General features: G+C 39.2%; 1 protein-coding gene across 3 annotated transcripts in view; it reads right to left on the bottom strand.

The window, feature by feature from the left end:
- Positions 1-24379, bottom strand: part of MYLK (myosin light chain kinase) — a 194324-nt gene that overhangs the window by 33352 nt on the left and 136593 nt on the right. For all 3 annotated transcript variants that reach the window (XM_014306826.2, XM_031056337.1, XM_031056340.1), the window contains 3 exons: positions 14060-14110; positions 12351-12478; positions 8740-8893 (listed from right to left, as the gene is read on the bottom strand). In XM_014306826.2, coding sequence (XP_014162301.1) covers positions 8740-8893; positions 12351-12478; positions 14060-14110 — 333 coding nt within the window. The remainder of the gene's footprint in view (positions 1-8739; positions 8894-12350; positions 12479-14059; positions 14111-24379) is intronic.

Below are 24379 nucleotides of genomic sequence, written 5' to 3'. Positions count from 1 at the left end.
TGTCTGTTTGCTTTCTCAATAGTTTATTCTATGGGGATTTTAAAGGTTACCCTGTATTCATCTGTCTGTATTGAAAGCTAGAATATTTTGCCAAACTACATTCCCTTCTGGAATATGAAATCTCTATCAGCACAATTAACTGCTTCCAATAAAAACATCCCATGAGTTGAGAAGCAATGGGGAAGACAAGCACAGTTCTCTATTCTGTCCTTCTGTTCCAGTGTTTACTATCCCATTCATGTCCCTGAGCAGCCTGTCTCCAATATTCTGCTGCATGTTATGTGCAGTTTTTGACATGCACAATCATATTTCATACTTAGCTTATGTTATGAGGGCTTTACGTTGGCTTTAATGGACCACAATTTTGTTCTTCTTCTTCTGGAACAATCCATAGCTACAATCCAATATGTGGACTAGAACAAAGGCAGGGCATCCAAAAGTACACTCGTGCACATTTCTACAGGAGAAGGAACTAATTTAAAATATTGAGCTCTAACTTCAATTTCACTGTTGGATGCAACAAAAGAAAGCCACCATAATGTACCTTAACCATGTGAAACTAGGGGTACTCCAGCCTTGGCTAACTTACAGCACTTACATAACCCCTAAATCAAGTCTTATGATATTCTAGATGATCCACACGGTCCTGTTGAACCTGGTCAGATTGCTACAAACTCCAATGCCTTTGCATGCAAATCTCTCTAGGAATATGAGTTGGGTTGCCCCAGGCTGGCTTCCAAGGCCTTGTAGCAGGCAAAGGAGCAGCTAATTCGGCCTCAAACCTGACCAAGGACTGTTTGCACAGCAGCACAGAGGCTGCATTGAGTTGCTGACGCCAGCAGCACAGAGTGAGCAGCAGGAGTGACTCCTGTGTGCTGTGAGCCATAAGCCAAGCAGAAAGGAGTAAGAGGAGACTGGAGGTGATGTGAAGGAGCTTTTTAGCCCTTTGTGCTCCAGCAAACCAGGCACAGATTAAAACCCCCAGCTTGTCAAGAAAGAGAGGTGTAAATTACCACTACCCCAAAACCAATGAGGTCAGATTCCAGTTTATTCTTTGTGGCACGTATTCCTTAGGGCAAATGATAATGGGATGAGTTGGCCCCACATGAAATGCTTAAGCCACTTTCAAGACCATACCAGCACTGAAACACACACTTGTTATTTACTCTCAAACTGAATTCAGCTGCACTCCTTCCCCAGATAAGTTCTCAGAAATATTTTGGTAAACAGGTTTTGATATACAGCCTGAAGTAAACTTTAATTAATTTGTATTTGTGCACTCTGAGAAGCATAAAACGTAAGTGTGCTCGGCCTTTAAATCACTGCTGTTTATCAGACAAATGTGACTTGATGTGATTGCCTTTTTTTCCAGCGGTGCATTGGTTAGAGCATGTTGCTAATAACACCACGGCTGCAGGTTCAATCCCTGTACAGGCCATTCACTTAAGGGTTGGACTTGATGATCCTTGTGGGTCCCTTCCATCTCAGAATATTCCATATTTCTGTGAAAATTTCTTTGCATAAGCAAAGGGACTTTCTCTCTCTCTGCAGTGGAGGCAAACCCACAGCTCATGCAGGACACTCATGTGACATGAGACTGTGCTATCGAGACCTCACTGCCTTCTCCACATGGCTCAGTTTACAGAGCCCTCAGAACACAAGAACCATTCCAAGAGACCAAAAAAGGCAGCAATCTCCTTATCTAACTGAGTGCAGGGAAATGGAAATTGTTCTGCTACTTGCTGTGAGGGTCAGGCTGAGCCAAGGCAAGGCAATGGAGTTTGCTGTGCATTAAGAGCGCGCACGGCCCTGGCTCTTAAGCAGAGATATTGCTCCAGCAGAAAGCCTCTGAAAACTGAGAGCAGTATAATCACAGCCTCTGAAAAGTTCTTTTTTCCTTTCTTTTATGAACAGAGCACTGAAACAATGTCTCTGAAGTAGTTTTCTTTATCTGTTCTCAAAATTGGTTTGTTTTCTTTCTAAATCCAGTTATCATATTACTGTATAATACTATTATTAGCTATTGTGATATTTGTCTGCCAGATAAAGAACAGACAGAAAGAAACAATTTAATTCCATTCCACAAGCTGTTTAGCCAGGCAAGGTATTTAATATGCTGCAACAGCCAGTTGAACACTGTCCATGCCGACAGCACTGGCAAAGCTTTCATTTGAACTCCATCAGCAGGAGAAAAGCGAAACCATAAAAGGTCATAACTGAACTCGGCACTATTGCTGACAGGGCTCGCGGTCATGGCAGACCTCGCTGCTGTGCTTGGAAAACTATGCCCTGCAGCTCTTTTTGCAAGGGAGAGGAGTGCTACAAGTAGAGCTATTACCCCTTAACTCCTGTAACTAATGTACACCCTGTACGTTAGTGTACCACATAAAGTTAAATTTAAAAATGCCTGCATTTTCCTGCAAAACAGCTCAAGAGAAACTGAAATGAACGTGACTTTTCTCCTAAAAAACAGCAGAGGCAAGAACCTCATGGTAAAGATTTGTTAGTCCAGACTTTGAAATTTACACCTCCCCTGTAAAATACACTGCAGAATACTCTCACCAGATTGCTCCTCCTGACAACTCTGACAGAAAATGAAGTTATTTAAAAACTGCCCTTTTGAGACCTGTGGATAAAGTAGCTCACAAATACTGGTGGCCCAGAGCATAGCTTTGTGCTCTTGGGGTAACTGAGGCATGGAAGTGTAAAATGACCTTGCCCAAGGACACACAGGAGAACGGAGCTGGGAACGAAACCAGAGCTCACCACTCCCACGCAAATGCCCTCAGCACAAGAACATCTCCTTCTGCCACAGGCCTAATGGAACAAACAAATATATAATGCATTCTCAGGAGCCTTTTTCTAAACCATCTGCTCCTGAGCCTGAATCAACAAGCTGTTCGGATTACTCATGTGCTGCACGTTAGGTATCTGCTTTGATAACTGATTGAATTAGAGCTCAAACCTGCCCACTGAAAGGCACAATAAATTTTAGGAGTTTCCCCAGTAGGACTATCTGTGGATTAGTCTCCACAGGAGTGAGTTTGGGTCTTAGGAACCCTGTGTTTGCATGGAGGAGTTGTGATTAATCATTTTTGAGTAACTAGGTAAAATATACGAATTTTGTTGCAATTGTAAAGATATTTATTTTCTTCCTCAAAAACAAGCTGAAGGTAAGTGTCAGGAAAAAGCAACTATGCATGGAGTTCTACTGAAATTTCTCCTAACAGAAATGACATTGAAACTGCATGGCCATTCACAGGATAAACCTGGATTAGTGTGCCAGCATTGATGCATAGAGCAGAGTAAGCTGGTTTTCCTCTCCACATTTTTGTCTTTCTCTGAAAATTTAGTTTTGGTACAGCTGGAGAGCCACTATGCATTAGTGGGAAGCTGACAGTGGAGGTTACTATACTCTTGAACTACAACAGCAGCAACATAAGACATCTCTTCCTTAACCACCAGTGTAGTTGCCCTTTAACCATAAAACCAGTGACAAAAATACTCCTGCAATCCAGAGGAATTTGAAAGGTTGAAGGTTACAGAGCGAGTCCACCCACATATTCTTAAGAAATTCACTGCATTCTTGACCCGACTGTAAACAGGGAATCACATGGATACTGCAAGATATAATCTAATGCTTTTTCAAAAAAAGAACTTCAGAATCATTCATATTTGCACTTCTGAGCTGCAATATTCAGTGTCAAAATGTCTATGGATGTCTCGCTTCACTGTCTGCTTCCCAGATGTCTGCACTTAACTTTTCCAGAGAGGGAGCACAGAACACTGACCACTGGGTCCTCTCTGTCTGAGTGGTGAGCACTGAGCCAGATTTCTCAGGATCTCCCACAATGCATTCACAGTGCTGAAAGGGTCACTGTGCACTGCTGGTTTGGCTACCACGTTTTCAAATGCTAATATAGCTTGCATATATGTGACTTGTGGAAGCAGAACCAAGCCCTTCAAAGCAGCAATTAAAAATCCTACCATTACATTCAATGACTGTTGGAGTTAGTGATGATCAGACCTTGTTCTCAAGTAAACTTGTATTTTCTCATTTGTGCTTGGAAAGACTGGGCTCACACAGATTCTGCTAAAGGCATAGAAGTAACACCTTCCTCACAGAAAGTAACTTCCCCATCCCAAGTCAAGTATGGAATGGAGCAGAGGAGCAGGTATTAGTGAATTCACGGTACACTATTTGCATGCCTCTGTGTGTATGTATGTGTGTCCTTGAGTACTCGGTTTATCATTTTCCAACAGCAGAGAAGGCTGCAAATCACAGTACATGCACCAACGCTGAGAGTAACAGAACCACCATAATTTTTAACTTTAGGCCTCTCAGGGTATAATGACATTGCTCTTATTCTTTTGCATATATCTACCATGGAGCTTACTAATCTCCATGACACATATATATGTGCGAATGTACAATACATATACATATATAGGTATATGTATAGACACACAAAATACATCAGAAACAGTAAAAATCCCAAAGGATTTATAAAAGACAAAATAGATTGGTCAAAATCAGTCCCCAGTTAGGTAGTATGTGTGTTTCTAGTTCTGTCTTATAAAAACCCTAAAAGACAGCACTGATAAATAAAGTATTTACTAAACACTGATCATCAAAAAGCTCCTGAATGGTAGGCATGGAAACATGAAGTAATAAGCCCAAAAGCATGTGGCAAATTTGTGGCATAGCTGCAGAACAGAATATTTCTCTAGTGCCAGATACCATTGTTGAATTCTGTGTTATCCTTTGGACACTGTCATAGTACCCAGCTTTAGCCAGTAGGAAAACCAAGTTTCTTTTTCAAAGGTGGTTACAGACCTGGGGCCATCACACAGCTAAAATGTTCAGAATCATAATTTTGATAAATATATCAAATATATCCAATAAATGGCACAAAAGGAATGCATATTCCTTGCTGTCACTGTAAACTGAGGGCTGTACCTTGCCTAAATCAGTCATATTTTACACTAAGCTCCTCGTTGGCTCATTTAACAGATTTAGCAACACACGTCCACTTCCATCTGACACACTGCTATAAATCATTAGCTCAGTCTCACATCAGGCTGTTTTGATTTTGGAGCAGAAACATGTTACAGAATCTCCCTAGCGAGATCATTCGGCTAAGGAAATTGATTATGTAAGAGAGCTGATCATAACAATAGAGAAGAGCTCAACATTTTGGGACCAATGAACCCTTTAAAAGAAGATACTGCTTAACTTGGATGTCTCACAGACCTGCAGGTCTCCCAGTATTATTAGTGCTTGTACAAAGTTACACAATGAATCACAAGGCTCAGTCCTTGTGGCTGAGGGCTCTGTGCTCAGTACCACACCATTATTTAAAAAGTCTCCTCTAACTTGTTTATGTATCAGTGCATTTGCTGTGTGGACTGCACACAGCTCACACTGAAGGCTGAATGTAATGGACATTTTTTTCATTTTTATTTCATTAAAGGAAATAAAACCCCATAGGATGAAGCTGGGCTTCTTTCAAGAGCATCCTTTCCCATGACCCAAAAACAGCATCAAATCATAAATTATTTAAATGCTTTAGGTGTCAGAACCCTTGCACAGTTTGATTAAGACTGTAGTTGAGGCCTGAGTCTGACAGTTAAATTTAAGACTTTGGGAGCTAAATTCAAAGGAATGCAAAGTATCTTTGTTTCCCTAAATGTCATTATTAAAAATAATTTCTAGAAATTGTACTTAGATAGAGTTTGCAATCTAGGACTCAGAGTTTAAATCATAGCAGGATCATTTCTGATTTGAATTCTGGCAGACAAGCTCAATCCTTTGTCCTCTGATTGGAGTTTAAGTCAATAATGTTATTTTTTTGAGAAGAAAGGTCTTTGACAACTGCAAGTATAAAACCACGATGTAGGATAGTCTTAAATATCCTCAGGAAGATCTTTAGATGTTCTGTTCAAAGCAGGATCAGCTATAAGGTCAGACCAGATTGTTCAGATGCTTATTCAGTCTGAACTTGAATACCTCCAGGGTTGGAGACTGCACAACTTTGCTGGGCAACCTGCTCCTTGACATGCGTTACAGTCCAAATTTAATTTGAGAAATGTTTATTGGAGTCTTTCACTTGCCCATCATGCCCATCAGCATGAAGCCTTTGAAACCTACATGGTTGTAAGAGGTAATAATAAATTAAAAGAGGTAATATTTATTAATATTAATGAGGTAATAATAATAAATTAAATACATCTTTATTTCCATATTAATTTCATTTTATATTTTAAAAAATGTCTTTGATTTGCTAAAATTCAGAAGAGCCAAGCCTCTTAGCCCTTTAAGAAATGCAGCTCTGGGTCTGCTCAGACATGCTCCTCCAGAAAGCAAATGTTCTGTGTTTGCAGTTTCAACACATTCAAGGCTCAGCTGTGCAGTGTGGTCAGGCAGCAGCGCTTTGAGCACACAACACACACACATGGATGTGCCTTTTCTCAGTAAACTTACAGGGAGGCAGCTCACACAGAATTTAGAGCTTTATTATAAAGGGCTGAGGCAAACAGAGCTGATCTCTAGCACCAGGACTTTCTCCACCAATGCTTGTTATGAAAGTGAGGTCAGGGCAGGGAGAGCAAGTTTCTTCCCAGTAGTTGGGATGGTGCAGAGACAATGGACAGGCAGGAATTTCGGACTAAGGATGAGCTTTGGTAGGCTCAGAAGTACCAGGTTTTGCATATTCAGAGATACACAGCTTCCCTATTTTGACTGACAGGCTTTAGAGAAAAGTACCTTCCAACTTCAGTGAACATTTGACACCTTTAAAGGTGCAAACAGCGTGAAGGATTTTATCTCATAGTGAGATTCTAACCCCCTTCCTATAAAGAAGACATTTTTGCTCCCTTTTCCCACATTTTTGAGTGCCCAGATGGAAGAGTCTGGCCTTAAAATGCATGTGCAGCAAGCTAGGAGGCCTTGTCACGCCTTCAGCAGTGCTGACATCAGCGAGATGTCTCACTGAAGAGCTTGGCAATTGTACAAGATGGAATTTATTCTTTTTAGTTGGAAACAGAGAACTTGTCATCAGCCAAAACACATGGCAAACTCCTGCACATTGTAAGGATTCTTCACCCAACTCTCCCAAAAGCATCTCTGGGAATCCCACGGTTCTCTGGCACATTTCTTAGGGAAGAGCAGAGCAGGAGGCTGAGATGTAGCTTTATAAGGCTATAGAATTCAAAGACTTTCAAACCAATTAGCTCCAAAGGATATAAACCAGTGACTTATATAATAATGAGTCAAGGCTCACACAGTAACAAGATAATAGGAATTGTCGGCCTTGTGCAGCTAAAAAAATCCTTCTTGCCCAATAACCTGCTACAATTATCTGCCTGCAGCAGTTGCCTAGGAAAGAGGGAAAAGGAGGGAAATATAAAGATCTATTAATCTCCTGCCATTCTTTCAGCTGCTAATCAGCTGTGTTGGGGTTTTGCAGCCAAAACCTACACCCAGAGCAATGTATATGTTTATTCAAAGACCAGTGGTGTTAGTTTTTAACCTAGCTGTACTTCTGACCTGTACAACCCACTGTTGGAAGGGGTAGTGCAATTTATCTATGCATCGTGGGAAAAATACTGATTCTATTTTCTTCTGTTCTTGAATTCTCTGGCATGTTGCTGGAATTCGCTTGATATTTATACTCATTCATCCAGTTATCTTTTAACTGCACTTAAAGCCACAGACTGGATTAAAGGAATTAATTTAAATAATCAGGAAGCCTCTAATGACAATATGTAGAGCAACATGCAACTGAGTCACATTCAGTCTGCTTCAGTGGATATTGTACCTGTGAGTGTGATTGTACTCATTAAACCTCGTATGGTATTCACTGGGTTGCTGGAATGAATCTCCAGTCCCACTTGGGTTAAAGGTATTTTGCCATTGGTTTCACTGGAGTCAGACATTCATCTTTGCCCTTAGACCCACATTTCTTGCCTTGCTCACACCCTTGTAGCTGTCAGGGCACCACCTTATGTGGTAAGCCCTCTGCAGGTAACAGAGCCCAGAAGCAGACCCATCCCACAGACTGATGTTTTAGCCAAATCACATCTTGGCTTGTAGAACTTCCCTGGATTTCCCTGAAGCATCCACACCAAGGTGGGTTCAATTAGCCCTTTCAGAGCCAGATGTCACAGATCTAGATTTTGGCTGATCCTCACTAGGCTGCAGCTTTATCTGCAAATAAACTGCAGCTGTCTGCCAGTCTGCGCATCTGTGCAGCTGTCCAGAGTCTCTGCAACAAAGCTGATGGCCTGGGAGTGTCACCTGACAAAGCTGTTGAAGCTTTAAGATACCTGTGTAAAAGCCCACAGATGAAGGGTTCCATATTCAAAACTGATTCTGTTTATTCACTGCTTTCTGTCCCTTGAAACAATGGACCATGGCAGGAATTTTAAATGGAGACATGAGCCGTTTTTATCTTGTGGGGGGATTTCTTTTTAAGCATGAGCTATTTTATCTATTTTATACCTTCATCACCATAGAATTAGGATTTTTTCCAAATAAACACAGTATAGCCCTACTGATCTTACTTATAGTCCTTATTACAATGTCACTATCCATTGTTTTAAAATACTAGTTCTTATTTCAGTCTTCTTAATTTAACTGATTATTTATTTAACCTGTTGCATATCATTATATAAAATTCAAATGTAGACTGATATCTGAAGAATAAGTATATAAATAAAATATTAATTGGGACTTACCAACAACTGTAAGGTTGACTTGTGCTTGTCTGCTGCCAAGTTTGTTCTCTACAACTAGGGTGTAACATCCGCAGTGTTCCTGCTTTGTTGATGATATTGTTAGCTTGCTGCTGTTTTCAGCATTCTCAATTTTAATATATTCATTTTCTTGAATCTGCCAAATTAAAAGAAAAATTATGTGATAGATTTCTTTGTATCTGAAAGACCTCAAAGCACAATACACTGTTATCATATGAGTGTTATTTGCAGATAACTCTATTACAGAAGTATGTCCAGCTGATAAACTGTGTAATCCACAAAAATAATCTAGAAATGCAGTGGAACATTATGAGGGCTCCAGTCCTGCAAAGGCCACAGGGAACAGTGGTGTTGCTGGAACCCCACTAAGGAACAGGTGTGTCACTTTTTAACTTCTCTTTCACAGGCTGAAAGTGCAAACTGTGCAATTGTCAGAAGAGCAACGTTTGGTCTCACATATCTTAGAGAAACCACAGTGGAACAAGGGTTTAGCCTTAGTTCATTTGCCACCCCCCTCAGAAGCCCAGCGTGCAGACCATCCAGTGCTGCCCTCTATTAACCAGGTTCATTCTGCACTTCCACACAAACCAGGGTAGCAGCTTTTTGGGTTTGAACAATACAGGACAATGCTGTATGAAATGGAGATACAACACTACAGCTCTACAGAGAGACATTCAAAGAGCATATTGAGCTTTCCCATAACATTTTACTTTTCTGGAGAAGCAAAAATCTAAATCTCTGCTGAATACCATAGGCATATTATAAACCAGTTTTTAATTGAAAAAGAGCTATCATAGCATAAATGGCCAAGGTGACTTAGATTTTAATTAGCATTAGCTTGAGACATGACAGTTCTTTAAAAACCTCATAATGCTACCCTGAAATTACAGAAGCTGTACACTGTGTTCTTATGAAACAGACAACATAATGTCAATGCCCTTCTTCCTCCCACCACTTCCTTCTTTGATAAGTGACTCTTCCAAGCCATTCTCAGAATTTAATTAAAAATGAAGGCCATCTAGTTTGCCTTATCTTGTCCCATATATTCAGAGAAGAAGAAATCAAAAGTTTAAGAACAGGATTTTCCCCGCTCTTTCCTCAGCTGAGGCAAAACACACGCACTGCTATCTGCCCAAAAAGTAACTTTAGAAAGATTTTCCTACAATAACTCAAATAGAAAGTTAGCAAATGGGATTATGTAGGGTTAAACTCTAGTGAAAGTTGTTCCACCTTGCCAACATACTTCTGAGATTCTAAACTGTTCCTTTATGCTTCATTAAAATTAGTCAAGGGATGATAGTAGAACTAGATCTGCATTATTCAGAGAAAGCCCAGAAAGGATACAGAGAAAGCCCTGAAGGGATGCAGAGAAATCCTTGAAAGGATGCAGAGACAGCCCTGAAAGGATGCAAAGAAATCCTTGAAAGGATGCAGAGACAGCCCTGAAAGGATGCAGAGACAGCCCTGAAAGGATGCTCAGTGGTTTGCAGTGGTTGTGGGGAACATGGGTTGGATCTTTGGGAAAGAAATTCACTGGTTGTAGTTGAGAAGCTTCAACAGCTGGCAATGTTCAGTGATGGACTCAGCTGATGAAGAGGCTTCCCAAGGCTTTCTCCTCTTTAGCTCAGCACAGTTCCAGAACCCCTCCACTGCAGTGCCATGGCATACAACAGTATTGGTCACAGATTCATGACATTCCCTTTCTACAAGCAAAAGATACTCTTTTGGAATACCCAAAAGAGACAGAGAGGCCACTGAGAGAGGCCACTGTGGCTCTCCTGCACCTGAGGGGATGTGAGGAAGAAACATGGAGAGGAAGCTGCAGCAAACAGGAGCAGGGCTGAAATCACAGCTCACCAAATGCTGGATCAGCTCAAATAACAACTACATATAACTCCCAGTAAACTGTCAAAACACTTGGCTGGTTTTCACTTTTAGGACTGGGAATGGAACAGAGTTGAAATCAACCACAGTTACAGAAAAGGAAGAAATCCAAGGGTAAAACAATATGTGGTGAAGTGTAAGCAAAAAAAAAAAAATAAAGCAAAATTATGGTGCAGCACAGGACACAGTAAGTGGCTCCCCTTTTAAATTAATAAATGAGAGACTGCTGCCCTCACTTGTTGTCCTACAGTGTTTGGTACCCTTCCTGAAGATTTTTTTCTTTTGTACCTCATTCACCAGAATGAATAATCTTTAAAAAATTGTCATTTTAAATGTACGATTTTTCAATACTTTGTCTCATAGTGGAGAAGAAGAAAGTATAAAGTACAGAAGAAAGTATAAAGATGGTAAAAATAGCACTTTACAAAGGAGAAAATATCTTGAATCACAGGTTATGGATCTGATATGGGCATAAGGAGCTGCTAGTCCCTGTTATCACATAGACCTTGCTTATAAAAAAGGCCTTAAAATCTAGGTAAATAGGATTGTTGTATTCAACAATGAACTCAGAATTCTGCACAAACCAGAAACTCAGTTTTGAGGGGCACATTTACGTTAAGATGGAGCTTAACAAAATCAAACACTGAATGTCAATGAAACTTCTGAGACCTATTTTTTGTGGAAAGCAGTGGTTAACTCCAGTCTTGAAACTAAAGAATTTTAAGGAAATATAAGAGTTCAGGAAAAAACCTACCCTTTCCCCTAAAGTAAGAGGTCATTTGGAGTTAGCAAGGATGGACTCTGGAATACCCTTTGCACCAACAAACTGTTTTGAATTCTTTCAATTAAATGCTGACATGTCTGGATTTAGAGTCTAAACTTCCTTCTAGGAGGAGATGTTTTTATTTGTGTTCTATAGAGTGCATGACAAGTTCAGAACGAAATAAACAGAACAGCAGCTACAGCAGATATTTATATTTGCTCTGTCCTAGCGTGACACTTCATCTTCCAGTCTGAACTTGCATATTGTGTTATTTGATTTAAAGTGATTTTAAATAGCTTTATTAAAACAACTGTCTTTAGACACTGCCCTTATGAACATGTGATATAGTTTAAAGATATTAATTCAAGTAGAAGGAACTTTAAAACTAGGGAGTGAGAGCACTCATGGCATGGATTTTTGTTGTGCCCTGTATGGTGACATTTGTGTTGCAAAACAATTCACTCAAGTTTTTTATATGGTATTTTGCCCCTCTGACATAACTTTAGACCCAGCATCAACAAAGAAGAGGTCATTTTCAAAGGAGAGAAATGTCCCCTGTGACAGATACTTTTCAGATAACTGTATCTTTCTCATCACTTATCCTTTAATTCATGGTCTAAGACTTTTCACAAAGAAACTATTATTTGTTACAGGAGGGGACAGGCAGCAAAGGGTCTAAACTGTAGCAAGAATGATTTAGGTTTGGCATTAGGAAAAAAATTCTAGCACTATAGCTATATAAACACTGCAATAATTTGCCAGTGGAGCTTGTGAAATCTCCATCAGTGAAATGTTTTCAGTAGAGGTGAGGAGAACATCTGCAGGAACAAGATGGACTTTGCCAGTTCCTCAGGAAGGGAGATGGAAAAATGGGAGATAGCCATTGGTGTTCCTTTCCAGCTCTGCTTTTTCAGAGGTTGTTAAAAGAGACCAGAAAACAATTTACCTGCTTACGGAATTTCATCCAGGTGCAAGTTATGGGTGCTGTTCCCACCACCTTGGCAAACAATTCCACTGATTCACCTGCACGGACTTTTCTGTCTTCTGGGAACTGAGTAATCTGAGGAGGAGCAGCTGAAGGGAAAAAACAACATAAATTCAATAACCCTTTAAATGACCCTAAGTTTTCTTAAAATTCAAACACATACATTTCTCAGCTCAACTGTTTCAGAGCAGCATTTGAAATCCAGATTAGCAGTTACTTGTTGCTTGCAATGAAAAAAATTCTGTGGATTTGGTAATTCTAGGGGAGTGAAGCAATAGCAATTTACCCATCTAAAGTTTGCTCATGCAAGACCAAGGTACAGACATCCAAAAGACAAAACATTGGCACCTACCACCAATTCCAAATATACAGTTTATGAAATTTTGTTGTGGGTTTTTCAGAAAATCTTCTTTTTCTTTTGAACTTTGCATATTTGAAGAATGGCTCCAGCTACCTTCTTATCAATTAGCATGTGCTGAGGGGGTCTGCAAAGCTGCTCCCTGATTCATCAACAGAATTTAGAAAATTTAAGACTCAAGATCTGCCTATAGTTATCTTAGCAGCCAGTTAAACATTATGTGGCACAGAAACAACATGAGAGACAAGGAAAGAAATTGATGTCTTTCTCCATCACAATAAATTTTGCCATGAGCAATGATGGATCTTTTTTGTATTACAGTGCTTCTTTTAAACCTTGCAGTCCCATTCATTCCCCTCTGTTCATGAACCAGGCATTCCTCCTTCTGTTCCCTCTCACTGCCTGAGTATCAATAGATGGCAGAACATCTCCTGCTAACAGTGCTCCTTCCTGGCTCTCAGCTGTGCTGCTGACTGTCAGACCCCTGGTAGCTGCTAAGCACAGAGGCCAGAAATATCAGAAGCTGGCCAACTCCAGGGTGAAACCTATACTGTTGCTAATAAAAGCAGCATGATAAAAAAATTATTCTTTTGTGTGTGTGTTGGAGGGGAAGGGGGCAGACTTGAGGAGATATTGACAGAAATGGTGAGAGGCATTCCCTAATATTACAATGACCTCACTGCCAAACGTAACATCCTTTACAAAGCACAGTGCTACTGGGCATGAAAAAAGTGCTTTCTTCTGCTTTTCAAAAAAGTGGGTTCCCTCCACTCTAGACTTGACCTTTTAAAAGTGGTTTTGTTTTGAAAATATCTGAAGGAAGCTAGGCTGAGTTGTATATCTGGCTTAGAAAGCAGGTCGAACAGTTTAAAGGTCTGGTGAAGTTTTAAGACACAGAAAAGAGGTTCCTATAGGGGAAATTTCCTTGTAACTTTAAATATAGATAGCTTTGCCTCAGAGACTGCAAACACACTAACAGGTTACCATAATGCCAGTGATTAGCAAGAGTAGAATCTATCACCTTTTCTGTGGTACCTACTCATGTAGAGGATTCTGTGATACACAGGAAAAAATCTTTCACAGAAAGCCAAGGTTTGTTGTGATATGCAAAAGGGCATAAGTTACACACTACTGACACTTGGTAGGATCTTGCTATAGTCCATCTGAGAGTAACTTCTTTGGATTCTCATGATTTAATTCTTAGTACAGTGTTAACAAGTTGGACTTACCTACCATTTGATCACACATGCAAACAAACTTAGTAGGCAAACAGCTGCACTGGTAAATGTGGGTGACACATGCAACAAATTACCTGCTTTTGGAGGAGTCTTTGGAGCTGGTTTCTTCTTCACTGTTGCTTCACCTAGTTAAAAACAAACAAACAAAAAAACATGTGAATTCAAAGGTGAGCTCTGCAAGGAACCAGACTAACCACAAACATCCATAGCAATCCTTTGTTGGCACTTGAAAATGAAATATGTTCTTACAGCATATTAAAGTAAAGAATTAAAAATACCTTTAAAAACCACTTTTATTATCCTGGATAATCCTCAGAATATTCGGAGTTGAAGGTGGAACTTTTAAAAGAATCAAAGAAATCTTCTACACTTCTCCCACAATCTGTCATCATCCATTCCTTACAGCAGTTTAACAGGTGAAAATACTGGGCCAAGACCCATCTCATACTGAATTTCTGCTCAGATTTCCAGCATAACCAATGCTGAATGATCTCAGTTAAAAGTGGAGTAGTTAACACCATGTGCTGCTTCTCATACCCCTTGTGAGCTCACAAAGAAACAGATATATACCAAAAGTAAGTATTAGTACCACCCCTTTGCCTCATCCTCTTCCTTAAGCAGGGATAACTTTTTGCTATATTCTCAAAAGCAAATGTCATAGCTGCAAAAATATGGCTTAGAACTTGAAATCTGGATCCATAAATTTTTGGAAGACAATGTTCTACAAATTGTGCAGGGCAAGTAGAAGAACAATAGAGAAGACCTAGGTAGAAAATGGCTATTAACTATTTTTCAGAAAACAAGAACTAGAGGCCACCCAGTTGAATTACCAGACAGCAGGCATGAAAGAAATGCCAAGTTAAATACAACATTCATAACCTACCTTCACAAACAAGTAATGTTTTACAATATAGAAACATAAACAGGTTCAAAAGGAGAAATTCACAGGAGTTATGTATAGTGGTGGCCATTAAATGCAACAGTCTGGATGCCTTCAAACCACTGAATTCCAGAAGTGAAGGAGTTCATTCCTTTTACAGCACTCTCTTTTTGCCTGCTATTCTAAGCATCCTGGTCAGAGAATGGCCTCTGCTGTAAAAGAACATTTCTTATTTTCTTATGCTCAACTAGGCAGCCTGATTGAAGTAGTCTGGTTTTTAAGATGTTGTTGCCTCTGACGGAAGCAGCATGTGCTAAGTGCTTTTGAGTATCTGGCAGACTATACAGAGGTGCCTGGTGACCTGGTGACAGTCATAACAGATGCAAAAGTTTTGAATTTTTTGGTCCATTCTTTTTTTTTTTCTTTATTTAGTTATTTCAAATTAGAAGGACACTGAGCAGCAAAATATCCCCCAATTTCACCAGACCAATAAAACCAGTTTTTTGATTTTAAGCCTTTTGGCTGCAACAAACTACAAGCTGTGCATGATACCCTGGAACATATCGTGGTGCTCCATGAAACTCAGGAGCCATGAGTTGCAAAACCACTGTGGGAGTCTAATGCTATAGCTCAAACAACAGACAGATTGATTTTCAGAGTAACTGGAGATAGAAGGTGATGTGGTATAGGATGTGAAAAGACCAAACTACTTAAAAAATATCTAATGGCTTAGCTGTCAACAGCAGTGCTTATTCAGTTCATTCTGAAAAAATTTATGCAGTGAATACAGAAAAGTTTTTTCCACCTTCTTTCCAATTTTTAGTAATTTTCCCTAAAAGTATGCTTGGCTTTTATATGCTCTGAATTTATTGATTTTGTAGCAACCAGAAGCACAAAAATGGAGAGGTAGGATGTTCTCACAATACTTATGGCTGAGACAAAAAAGAATAGTTGGCGATTTCCCAAAGAAGCCTTTCTTTAACAAGTGCCAGCCCAACAGATCTAGTTAAAGGTTTAGATGAGTACTTGTGAGGTGTTTATCCTTGTATTACTGGACTACCAGGCTGTAAGCAAGATATCTGTCCTGCCACATCTTCCATGGGGACTTAGCCCTCTTTAAACTGAGGCCTTCGAAGAGCACAGCTACTCATGAAAGGGACACATTACTTTTTGGGCCACCAACAGAGTGACATGCACCCTGGCTGCTGTGGTGACAGCAAATGTATTTCTACAGCCTCTTTCCTGCCCGAGTTGTACAAGCCAAGGCAGCAAGTGGTGTTTTCAGAGCAGCTTTCCTCTTTGTCGTGGTGTGGTCACACCCTGAGCTGAAACTCTTATTTCAGGTTGGAGCTATATTATGTGGATGAAACTATGTATATGATCAGGTGCCAGCTGGAAGGTCCACAGAGTGTGGCCTCTCATCTGCCCTTAAACATCCCTATTAATGGAAATAGCCCATTAGTTGCTCATTAGAGGCATAACCCCATGTAAACTCAACTCAACATGGTTTAGAAACATGTAAACATTTTTGTTTGTGCGCATGCTGTATTCAACATCAGACTCTCTGCTTTTCTCTAAACTGAAATGAAATAGCTCTTGGGTCTTTCCTCAGAGCTGCAATGGCTTTTAATAAAAGCTACAATGACAGGAATTTGATTGCTTCCACACTCCATTAAGCCTGATATGAACAAAGAGCAACAAGGATGAAGAAAAAGCACCATCTGTCAAGTGCCATCTCGGGCTGCAGATACTGTTGCTATTTTTCAGAAAAAGGAGAAAAGCAAATTCCGGAATCCAGCATGATTTTCACTCAAAGATCCCCTCTTTGCCAACACTGTGTATTAGCTGCAGTACCTTAGTTAATAGGCAAGGTGCATGCATACTGGAACAACTATGCTTAAGCCAGTTTAAAAGACTCTCATCTCAGTGAAGATTTCCATAGCAGCGAAGCAAAGAACATGAACTCATCACTTCATTCAGCTAGAGCACTGCTTTTTATATGTAGGTACAATTTTTTTGGTTTAAATTTTAGTTTTTACCCACCAGGACATTATATTCACTGAACTGTCACTGGACTTCATCAAACCATGCAGATTGCCAAGGGTTGCTGGAAGGTCTGGCTGAATATCCTGTTTTGCAGACACAAATATCCCTGAGCAGAAATGAAAGGCTGGGGCAGGGTGGAAGGGGATGAGTACAAGGACAGGTCTCTGGCTCTATGTAGCTGGCTTCTTTGCCTAATAGTGTACACCCCACTGTTCTTAGATCTTCCTTAAAAATATCAGCTCATCTTATGCATCGCTTTGAAATGCAACTTATTTTTTTCAAAGGCTGCTGGAGACAGTTAGTAAAAAAAAAATCTAGTAAGATTACTCAAAGTTGACAAGGTCAAATGATTGTTTTCATTAAAATATTTGAGCCTCTTGGAAATGTTAGGTCAAGTCTGCTTCTGATGCATTTTTTTTTTCTTAAAGATGGTTTGTCTTTCTTTTGGTATTTACATTGAAACAGGCCAATGCTGAAAATCAGCCTGGAAGTAAAAGGACTAATATTTCCCCCTTAAATGAATCTGCCTTCTAGAAACAACATAAACATTACAAGGCAGGTTTGCCTCTTACAGAGCTTGTTTTTGAGTGGGGAGACATAAAGCAAAAAGGGGAAAAAACGCACCCAGGCTGGTAGCTGCCAGACATTTGGTTGTGCTCTTCCTTTCCCTGATGGTGCAGTCGTGAGAGCAGATATGCTCAGAAGCCTCCCTCTTTCTTTTTTGCTTCCCTTTTTTGGAATTTTACTAAAAATAGGAATAGCCCTCCCCTGAAATGGCTCTCTGCACAACTTGCTTTCATAAAGCATGAAGGAAAACTCTTAGGATCTGAAAAAAACATCAGTACTCAAGATAGTATTTCCAACCAATCCATAATTCCTACTGTCTTCCCTGAGGGACATGCCTAAATTTATGTGCATGTCTTCTGTAGTGATGGATTTCAGCACCTGGTAAACAAGTACAGTTAATACCTAACTCCATTAGCATAAGGAACAAGACCTATCCCTGTCTGTCTGCTTGTGGAACAGCCTCATTTTAGCTCTGGAGAGAAGAAGGGCTAATGACATACCCTCATACTACAAGCACGTAAAAAAACCATTTTACCCTCATGCAAAACACGTCAAGGTTTCATCTTGAACTAAATTGGGGTTTTTTTCAGCATTTTCAGAGTTCAAGAGAAACTGAAAAAAGAAGTCATGTCTGTAATGTGTCAGACACCACGGTAAGAAGAATATTTATGGAAAATTTATGGAAAGCCCAGATTCAAGTATCTGCTCCTTCTTCCCCATCTCACTTGGATCCTTCAGGCTTGTGGGATGTGAGATCATGAGGTCTCTCTCTCCCCCATGTACATGGATCCCAGTGTAACCTCCTTCAGACCCTTCTGGGGGTAGATATCCGGGTTTGAATCAAAAGTGACTGCTCTCTGTCAACCTTCACCAATGCCTGCTTTGCCAGAAAGTGTGGAGTGACTGAGAGCTAGAAGTAGAGAAAAAAAGGAAACACTTGGCCTTGCGTTCAAAGTAGTCAATTATTCTGTTTTGTCCTTGCTTCTGGCACAGACCTAGTTGATGGTACAAAAACTCATTACAGATTTTAGCATAGACAAGATGAAACAGGAGAAAAATGATGGCTACAAGCAGAAAGTTTATTCATACATTCATGAACCTGTGCTAATTGCAAGAGAAGAAAATGATTAACAGTGCACTGAACACACAGTTTTCAGTAGCTTGAAAACTTCATCAAGGTTCGGAAGTTTAAACAGTTTCATTTCATTACATGTCAGACAGAGAGCAAATTTCTCATAGTATTTCCAAATAACTGTTTAGTATCTAAACACAATAAACCAGAAAGCAACTCTGGCTTAAATTCGATGACAAGTAGAAATTAGAAAACTTAATTCCAGGCAAGTCAATTACTTGAGTTTGTGTGCTTCATAACAGTTTTTTAAAGCTTTTATTTTTTTTCATTAAAAACAACTGTCATTTTGTTGCAACATCCCATATTTAGTTTCTAAATCATGCAGAGATTGTCCTCTAATTGAGAAATATACAGCCTCTGCCTTCTGAAAACAAAAATAAAACCCAGGAAATACTCACTTTTGCAGTCACGAAAGAGCTAGGATATACCACCACACTCAGAGCTTCAATAATACAATCTGGTACACTGAAAATAACTCAGTATTTGCAAACAGCTCAGCTGAAGGAATAAACAATTCCATAGCAGTTTAGTAGCACCATTCTTGAGCAACTTCTACAATTAAAGCAACTCTGAGCAGTGCAGAAGAGATCCAGTATCAAACAGAGCTCACAAACAACCCAGGCCATGTAAAATGCTCTAAGAGCTCTGCTGGGAACAAGTCAGCAAGGTTAGTTTGTTAAGTATAAGTTCAAATTTCACCTTTTTTATGTCCTGGAGAACATCTACAATCAAACACTAAAAGGCTGTGCCCAAGTGTGTAGGGACAGGAGTCTAAGGTAGGTTACTACCCTGCTACCCAGTCTGTTCCATAGGAAAACACTGCCAGGTCGTCTGGACATTCAAGAGCTCCAAATGGTTTCAGTGGGAAAAGCTAGGTGCTATATGCTTTTGGACATTAATTAAGCCAATGGATGTAGTTCCCTGTTTTATAGAGAAGAAACTTAATGCTTCCATTATATGCCTCAGATGTGCAATTTCTAGCCAACGACTTAACTGTAAATTAAGGAAGCAGGACACCTCTTCAGTTCAAGGCCACATTGCAAAAACTATTCATTTTTCTCTCTGTAAGACAGCAATAAACATTTCTGTCTTCTTCTGTCAACGTACAGATATGTAGGATGGACTCCATGAAATACACGTGGAAAATACTGTTCTGTGCCAATATTAACCCAGAAAAAGTCAGTACAATGAGAACTGTAGAGTAACTTGGCAGAGATTCAAAATGCATGCCCAGCATTAGAGAAACACTGCTGAACTGAGCACTCAGGAGAAGGGATTTGGACAACAAATTAGTGTTTCTCCATTGCTCATTTTATACTAAAGTAACAGATTTGAAGAAACCAACCTTCAGAGTCACCAGGTTAAATCCTGCATTGCCTGTTTACCTCAGCCCAGCTTGGCTGTCAGGCCTTGTGGCACAGCTATGCACCTTTGGACCCTTGAGCCTCAGGAATGAAGGCAGCACCTTTCATAATTTAGAGTTCCAGAGAAATCCTATTTAGGTCTTAGAAACAGCTAATGGCAGTTTGATTTACCTGTACTAAGAGTGGAATTTTCAGCTTAGGAAAAAAGATTAATTTTTCCTTGAAAAGTTTGGTTAGAGGCTTCTCTGACATTGTAATTCATATTGTTCCAACACACTAAGTACTTGCACTCACTGTGCAGAAAATGTCTTGGATCTCACAACAGCCAGGAGCAGAGCAGCATGAGCCTTCTGGGAAATGAATGGGACTGAGGGAACTGGCTTGGACAGCCTCATTGACCCTCAAGAGCATCCCAGACTATCCCAGCCACCAAAGAGGTCAGCAGCAGCCACAGAGCACAGCTGCTACCCAGTGCCCACACTTCTGCAATTAAAAGAACATCTCTGACCAGAACAGTAACTTCCTTAGTAATTGAGTTCTTCCCTTAGAAAATGGCACGTTTGACACTTAGGGCAAAACAATCTGTCATGAAATGAAGATTTTGAAACATTTCATATTCATCTAAGCCATGTTTCGTATTATTTTCATAGAACAGAAATCAATAGAAAACCTGAAGTGTTTACTGATTTAATGACATACTAACTAAATTGGACACATCAAGCTTAATGCTTTAATTACATTTTCTTAAAATGGTGCTTGCAGACTTGGATTCTCTGACAAGATTGTTTATTGAAGAGTAAATAACAGAACTGCATGCCAATCACTTGGCCACTGACTCATAATCTTTCCATGGTGATTAACACTTAGAATTCTCCCTACTATGGACAAGAATATATTAACATAATAAGGCGTCCTGTGTAGCATATTTACTTTAATGGTGCATTGTTCCAGAGATGTCACTGCTTAACATGCATTCAAGTACCAATAATGTTAAAAATTCAGATCTGGGAAGGTGACAGTGAAACCTTCTGGTGGATTTGATCTGGACAGTGCCAGCGATGACATTTATTAATAACCATCAGCAAGAGAATACAGCTACCTGTCTTACACCTGTATTATCATACAGCTACCTAGCAAAAAATGTGTTTGACATGAAATCAAATGCTCTATACAGGAGCATATATAAAAAATTTCTATCAGAAGCTACCAAATACTGCTAAATAACTTGCAGGTGTGTAGAAAAATTGTTTTCTTTGATGCAACTTTATTTTTAACTGAGTAGAAGAACTTACATTTGTGCAATCAAACTCTATGCTGGGCCAGCCCTCCAATGTATGTGGTTTGGATATGAGAACAGTGGGTTTAAGAAGTGTTACTCAGAGGAGGGAATCCGGGATATCCTGTCAGGTTTTCGTAACAATAATTGTGACAGGTGACAATTGCAATTTCTTAATATTTACTGGAAGTAGTGCTGTGAATTAGCCCTACAAAAAATTGGGCATTTCTTTCTGAACACTTTAATCCAATGCTTAGATTTATGAGCATTATTTTCTAAAGCATTAAAGTATTCTTTTTCTCTCAGTAGCCATAAGTAGGATAGTTTCTTCCTACCATAGTAAAGTTATGTTGCATGGTTCAGCCACAGTGAAGTTTAACAAACAGAATCTAACTGCTGTAATACTCCTTTTTTATCAGCAAATCTTGAAAAAAGTCCTTGAAGAAAAGTCCTTTTGGAAAGCTCATGTTTTATGTAAACTATTGTGATGCCACTTAAAAAATTCTATACTATCCTCAATGCTGCATGCAAATTAATCCTGAGACTGAGGATCAAGAAATCTGAGTTCTAGACTTGCAAACAAATCTGCCTTGTCTTGGGCTAATTCCTTCTATTTTGGTCCTCTGCTTAAGGACAACAAAATATTTACAAATGTGGAGTAGTAATATATATTTTTTTAAAAGGAATATTTATTTGTAAACATTCAAATCTTTATTTACTCTTAAAAATCTCAAGCAGAACTTTGATTTTTCCACAGTCTGTTGCGACAAAAACATTTATTTAATAGGCACTTAAGATTTTGCAAGTGGCTTTGGTAATTGAAATAAGCAATTCCCTTTAAGCTTAATTTGAAAGAAGTTTTAATTTCAAAGGGAACTGGGTGCCTAAATCCGTTCACGGCAGTTTCAAAGCTTTCTAGAGAAATGTTCAAGTGATGAAATTTTTGGCTTAGTGCTTCTGCTCCAGGGCTGTGTCAAGCCAGGAGGACCCTTACATTACCCACTGATTGTTCTGGCATGGCAGACAGCGTGCAGCATGATAAATAATGAAAGGGTCCAATTTTCCACTGCCTCTTTTAGAAGAAACATAACACTCTATTATTCTAACTCAGTAATATTTGACATTCACTGAGCAAAGACCCAAGTGACAAAGCCCAAGTCAGGGCAGTCAGTAGAGAATGAACCAGTTCCAGAGGTGTCTTTCCTCTCTTCTCCCTTATATTTCACCCAGATTCAAAGGTGAATCTGTTTCTCATTCTCAGAAACAGTATTATTTATTCTATTTATCCTTAGGGGGTTGCATAATTATTACTAAATTCTGGTGACACAATATTAATTCTAAGCAAAAGGAAATACATTGTAAGTTTTGTAATTTGCCAGCATGGGAGCAATCTTTCTGCAGTAAACACTGCAAGCATTGATTCAGAGATGTTGTTAATCACAGAGTTCCACACAGCTTCCTTCAAGATGTTCTTTTTCTACACCAGAATCCAGTATGTATTGCATATGGAAGCAATGGCCCAAATTCTGCTTACTATTGGTTTTCTGTAGCTTACAAACCCCAAGCTTCCAGTAATTAAATAACATTGTCACAATGAACAGCCAAATGACCTGAGTCAGCAGCTCACAGTGAGACAAATTCTACAGGTTAACATACTGACAACATTCACTCTTTTCCACAAAAAGAAATGTATTGATCTTTGCTTTCAGGAACCTAAAGTTAATTACTTTCCTGAAAGTTTACTAGGGCAAAAACCCCAAGGATCACTTGAAATTTATCTGAAGGGAGAAAAGAATGACATAGCTGTTAACCATGAAATTTGACTTGCACTTCTTTACAGACTGTGGAAAATAGCGATCTTTTCCCTGAAAATTATTTCTAAAAAGTACAGAGAATATATATTCTCTATATCCCATAAAGTACATACTGCTGTGACTGAATTCACAACTCAAAATTCAGAATCTATTAATTAATAATTCGAATCACATTATTAGGAATTTTTGCTGTCTCTTTCTTCAGTATCAATCTGTACACTCTAGTTGCCCTTAGGACTGGTAACTCAATGTGGCAAAAAAGTGTTGGTAACTCAATGTGGCAAAAAAGACCAGAAAAGATAAGAGTAAAAATATATCTCCATAATAGACTGAGACACTTTAATTCACAGTTATTTTGTATTACCCTTCTTTTCAAGAGATATACAGTAAAGACAGATAAACATCTGACTCATAAAGCCTCAGGTAAGGAACTTTACAGTCTCTGTATCTGGTAAGAATTTATCAGTGTAGATTGGAACTCTGTAGTCCACTGGATCTGTTTTGTATATTTTGCCTCTGACAAACACACAAATAAAAACTTATTTCAGACCAAATACATTCCTCAGAGACTCAGATGTTAAAAAACACCTGTAAAATCTCTGCAGCCATATCCTTTTAAAATTAAATATGTATTTTTCAAAGCTTTTCCAAAAACTCTTTCAAAGCCCAGCTTCCTAACATTCTCTCTGGTCACCTGATGTTTACTGTGCAGCAGGAAAGATGTGTTAAAGGTATTTTGGAAAAAAAGAGCTTATGAGAAGTTCAATAACTTGAAACACTGAAATAATATGCCATGTAGAAAAACCATTCCCCATTATTTCAACTTTCTTTTCCCAGATATTTCTGCAGCCAGAGTTGGTAACTGTTGTGTTGCTATCTATTTTAATTTCCACTAAAACCAGAAGCAAAAGAAGCAGGATGTGGATCAGGTCATACATCTCCATATTTAGACTTAGTTCCCAACTCACACTTTCTCCTGGGAAAGCTGCAATTGATAACACTGCTGGGAGGATCAGAGGAAATGTGTGTGTTGTGTGCATAGAAAGCACAATTCAAACCACCGTTTTTGTGGAGATTTAAATGGCTTTAAAATTTTCTTTTCTATGTATGTTCAATAACAAAATCATTGTTGTTAATTGTTATTATTTATGGCACTTGAAGCTCAGGTGCAGAGGTGGAGCATGTCAGTGGGACTCTTCCCACGTCCCCAAAGAGAAGCTGGAGAGAGTTATAAAGCTCAGCCAGCAACTCAGAAATAGCTGTAGCCCAGAGCATAGTTTTATGTAAGTCACATTTCCAGAAGCACAGTTATTAC

Source organism: Geospiza fortis, unplaced genomic scaffold (assembly GCF_000277835.1).
Source record: "Geospiza fortis unplaced genomic scaffold, GeoFor_1.0 scaffold112, whole genome shotgun sequence".
NCBI classification, from domain to species: domain Eukaryota; kingdom Metazoa; phylum Chordata; class Aves; order Passeriformes; family Thraupidae; genus Geospiza; species Geospiza fortis.
This window is presented reverse-complemented; position numbering and strand designations above follow the sequence as displayed.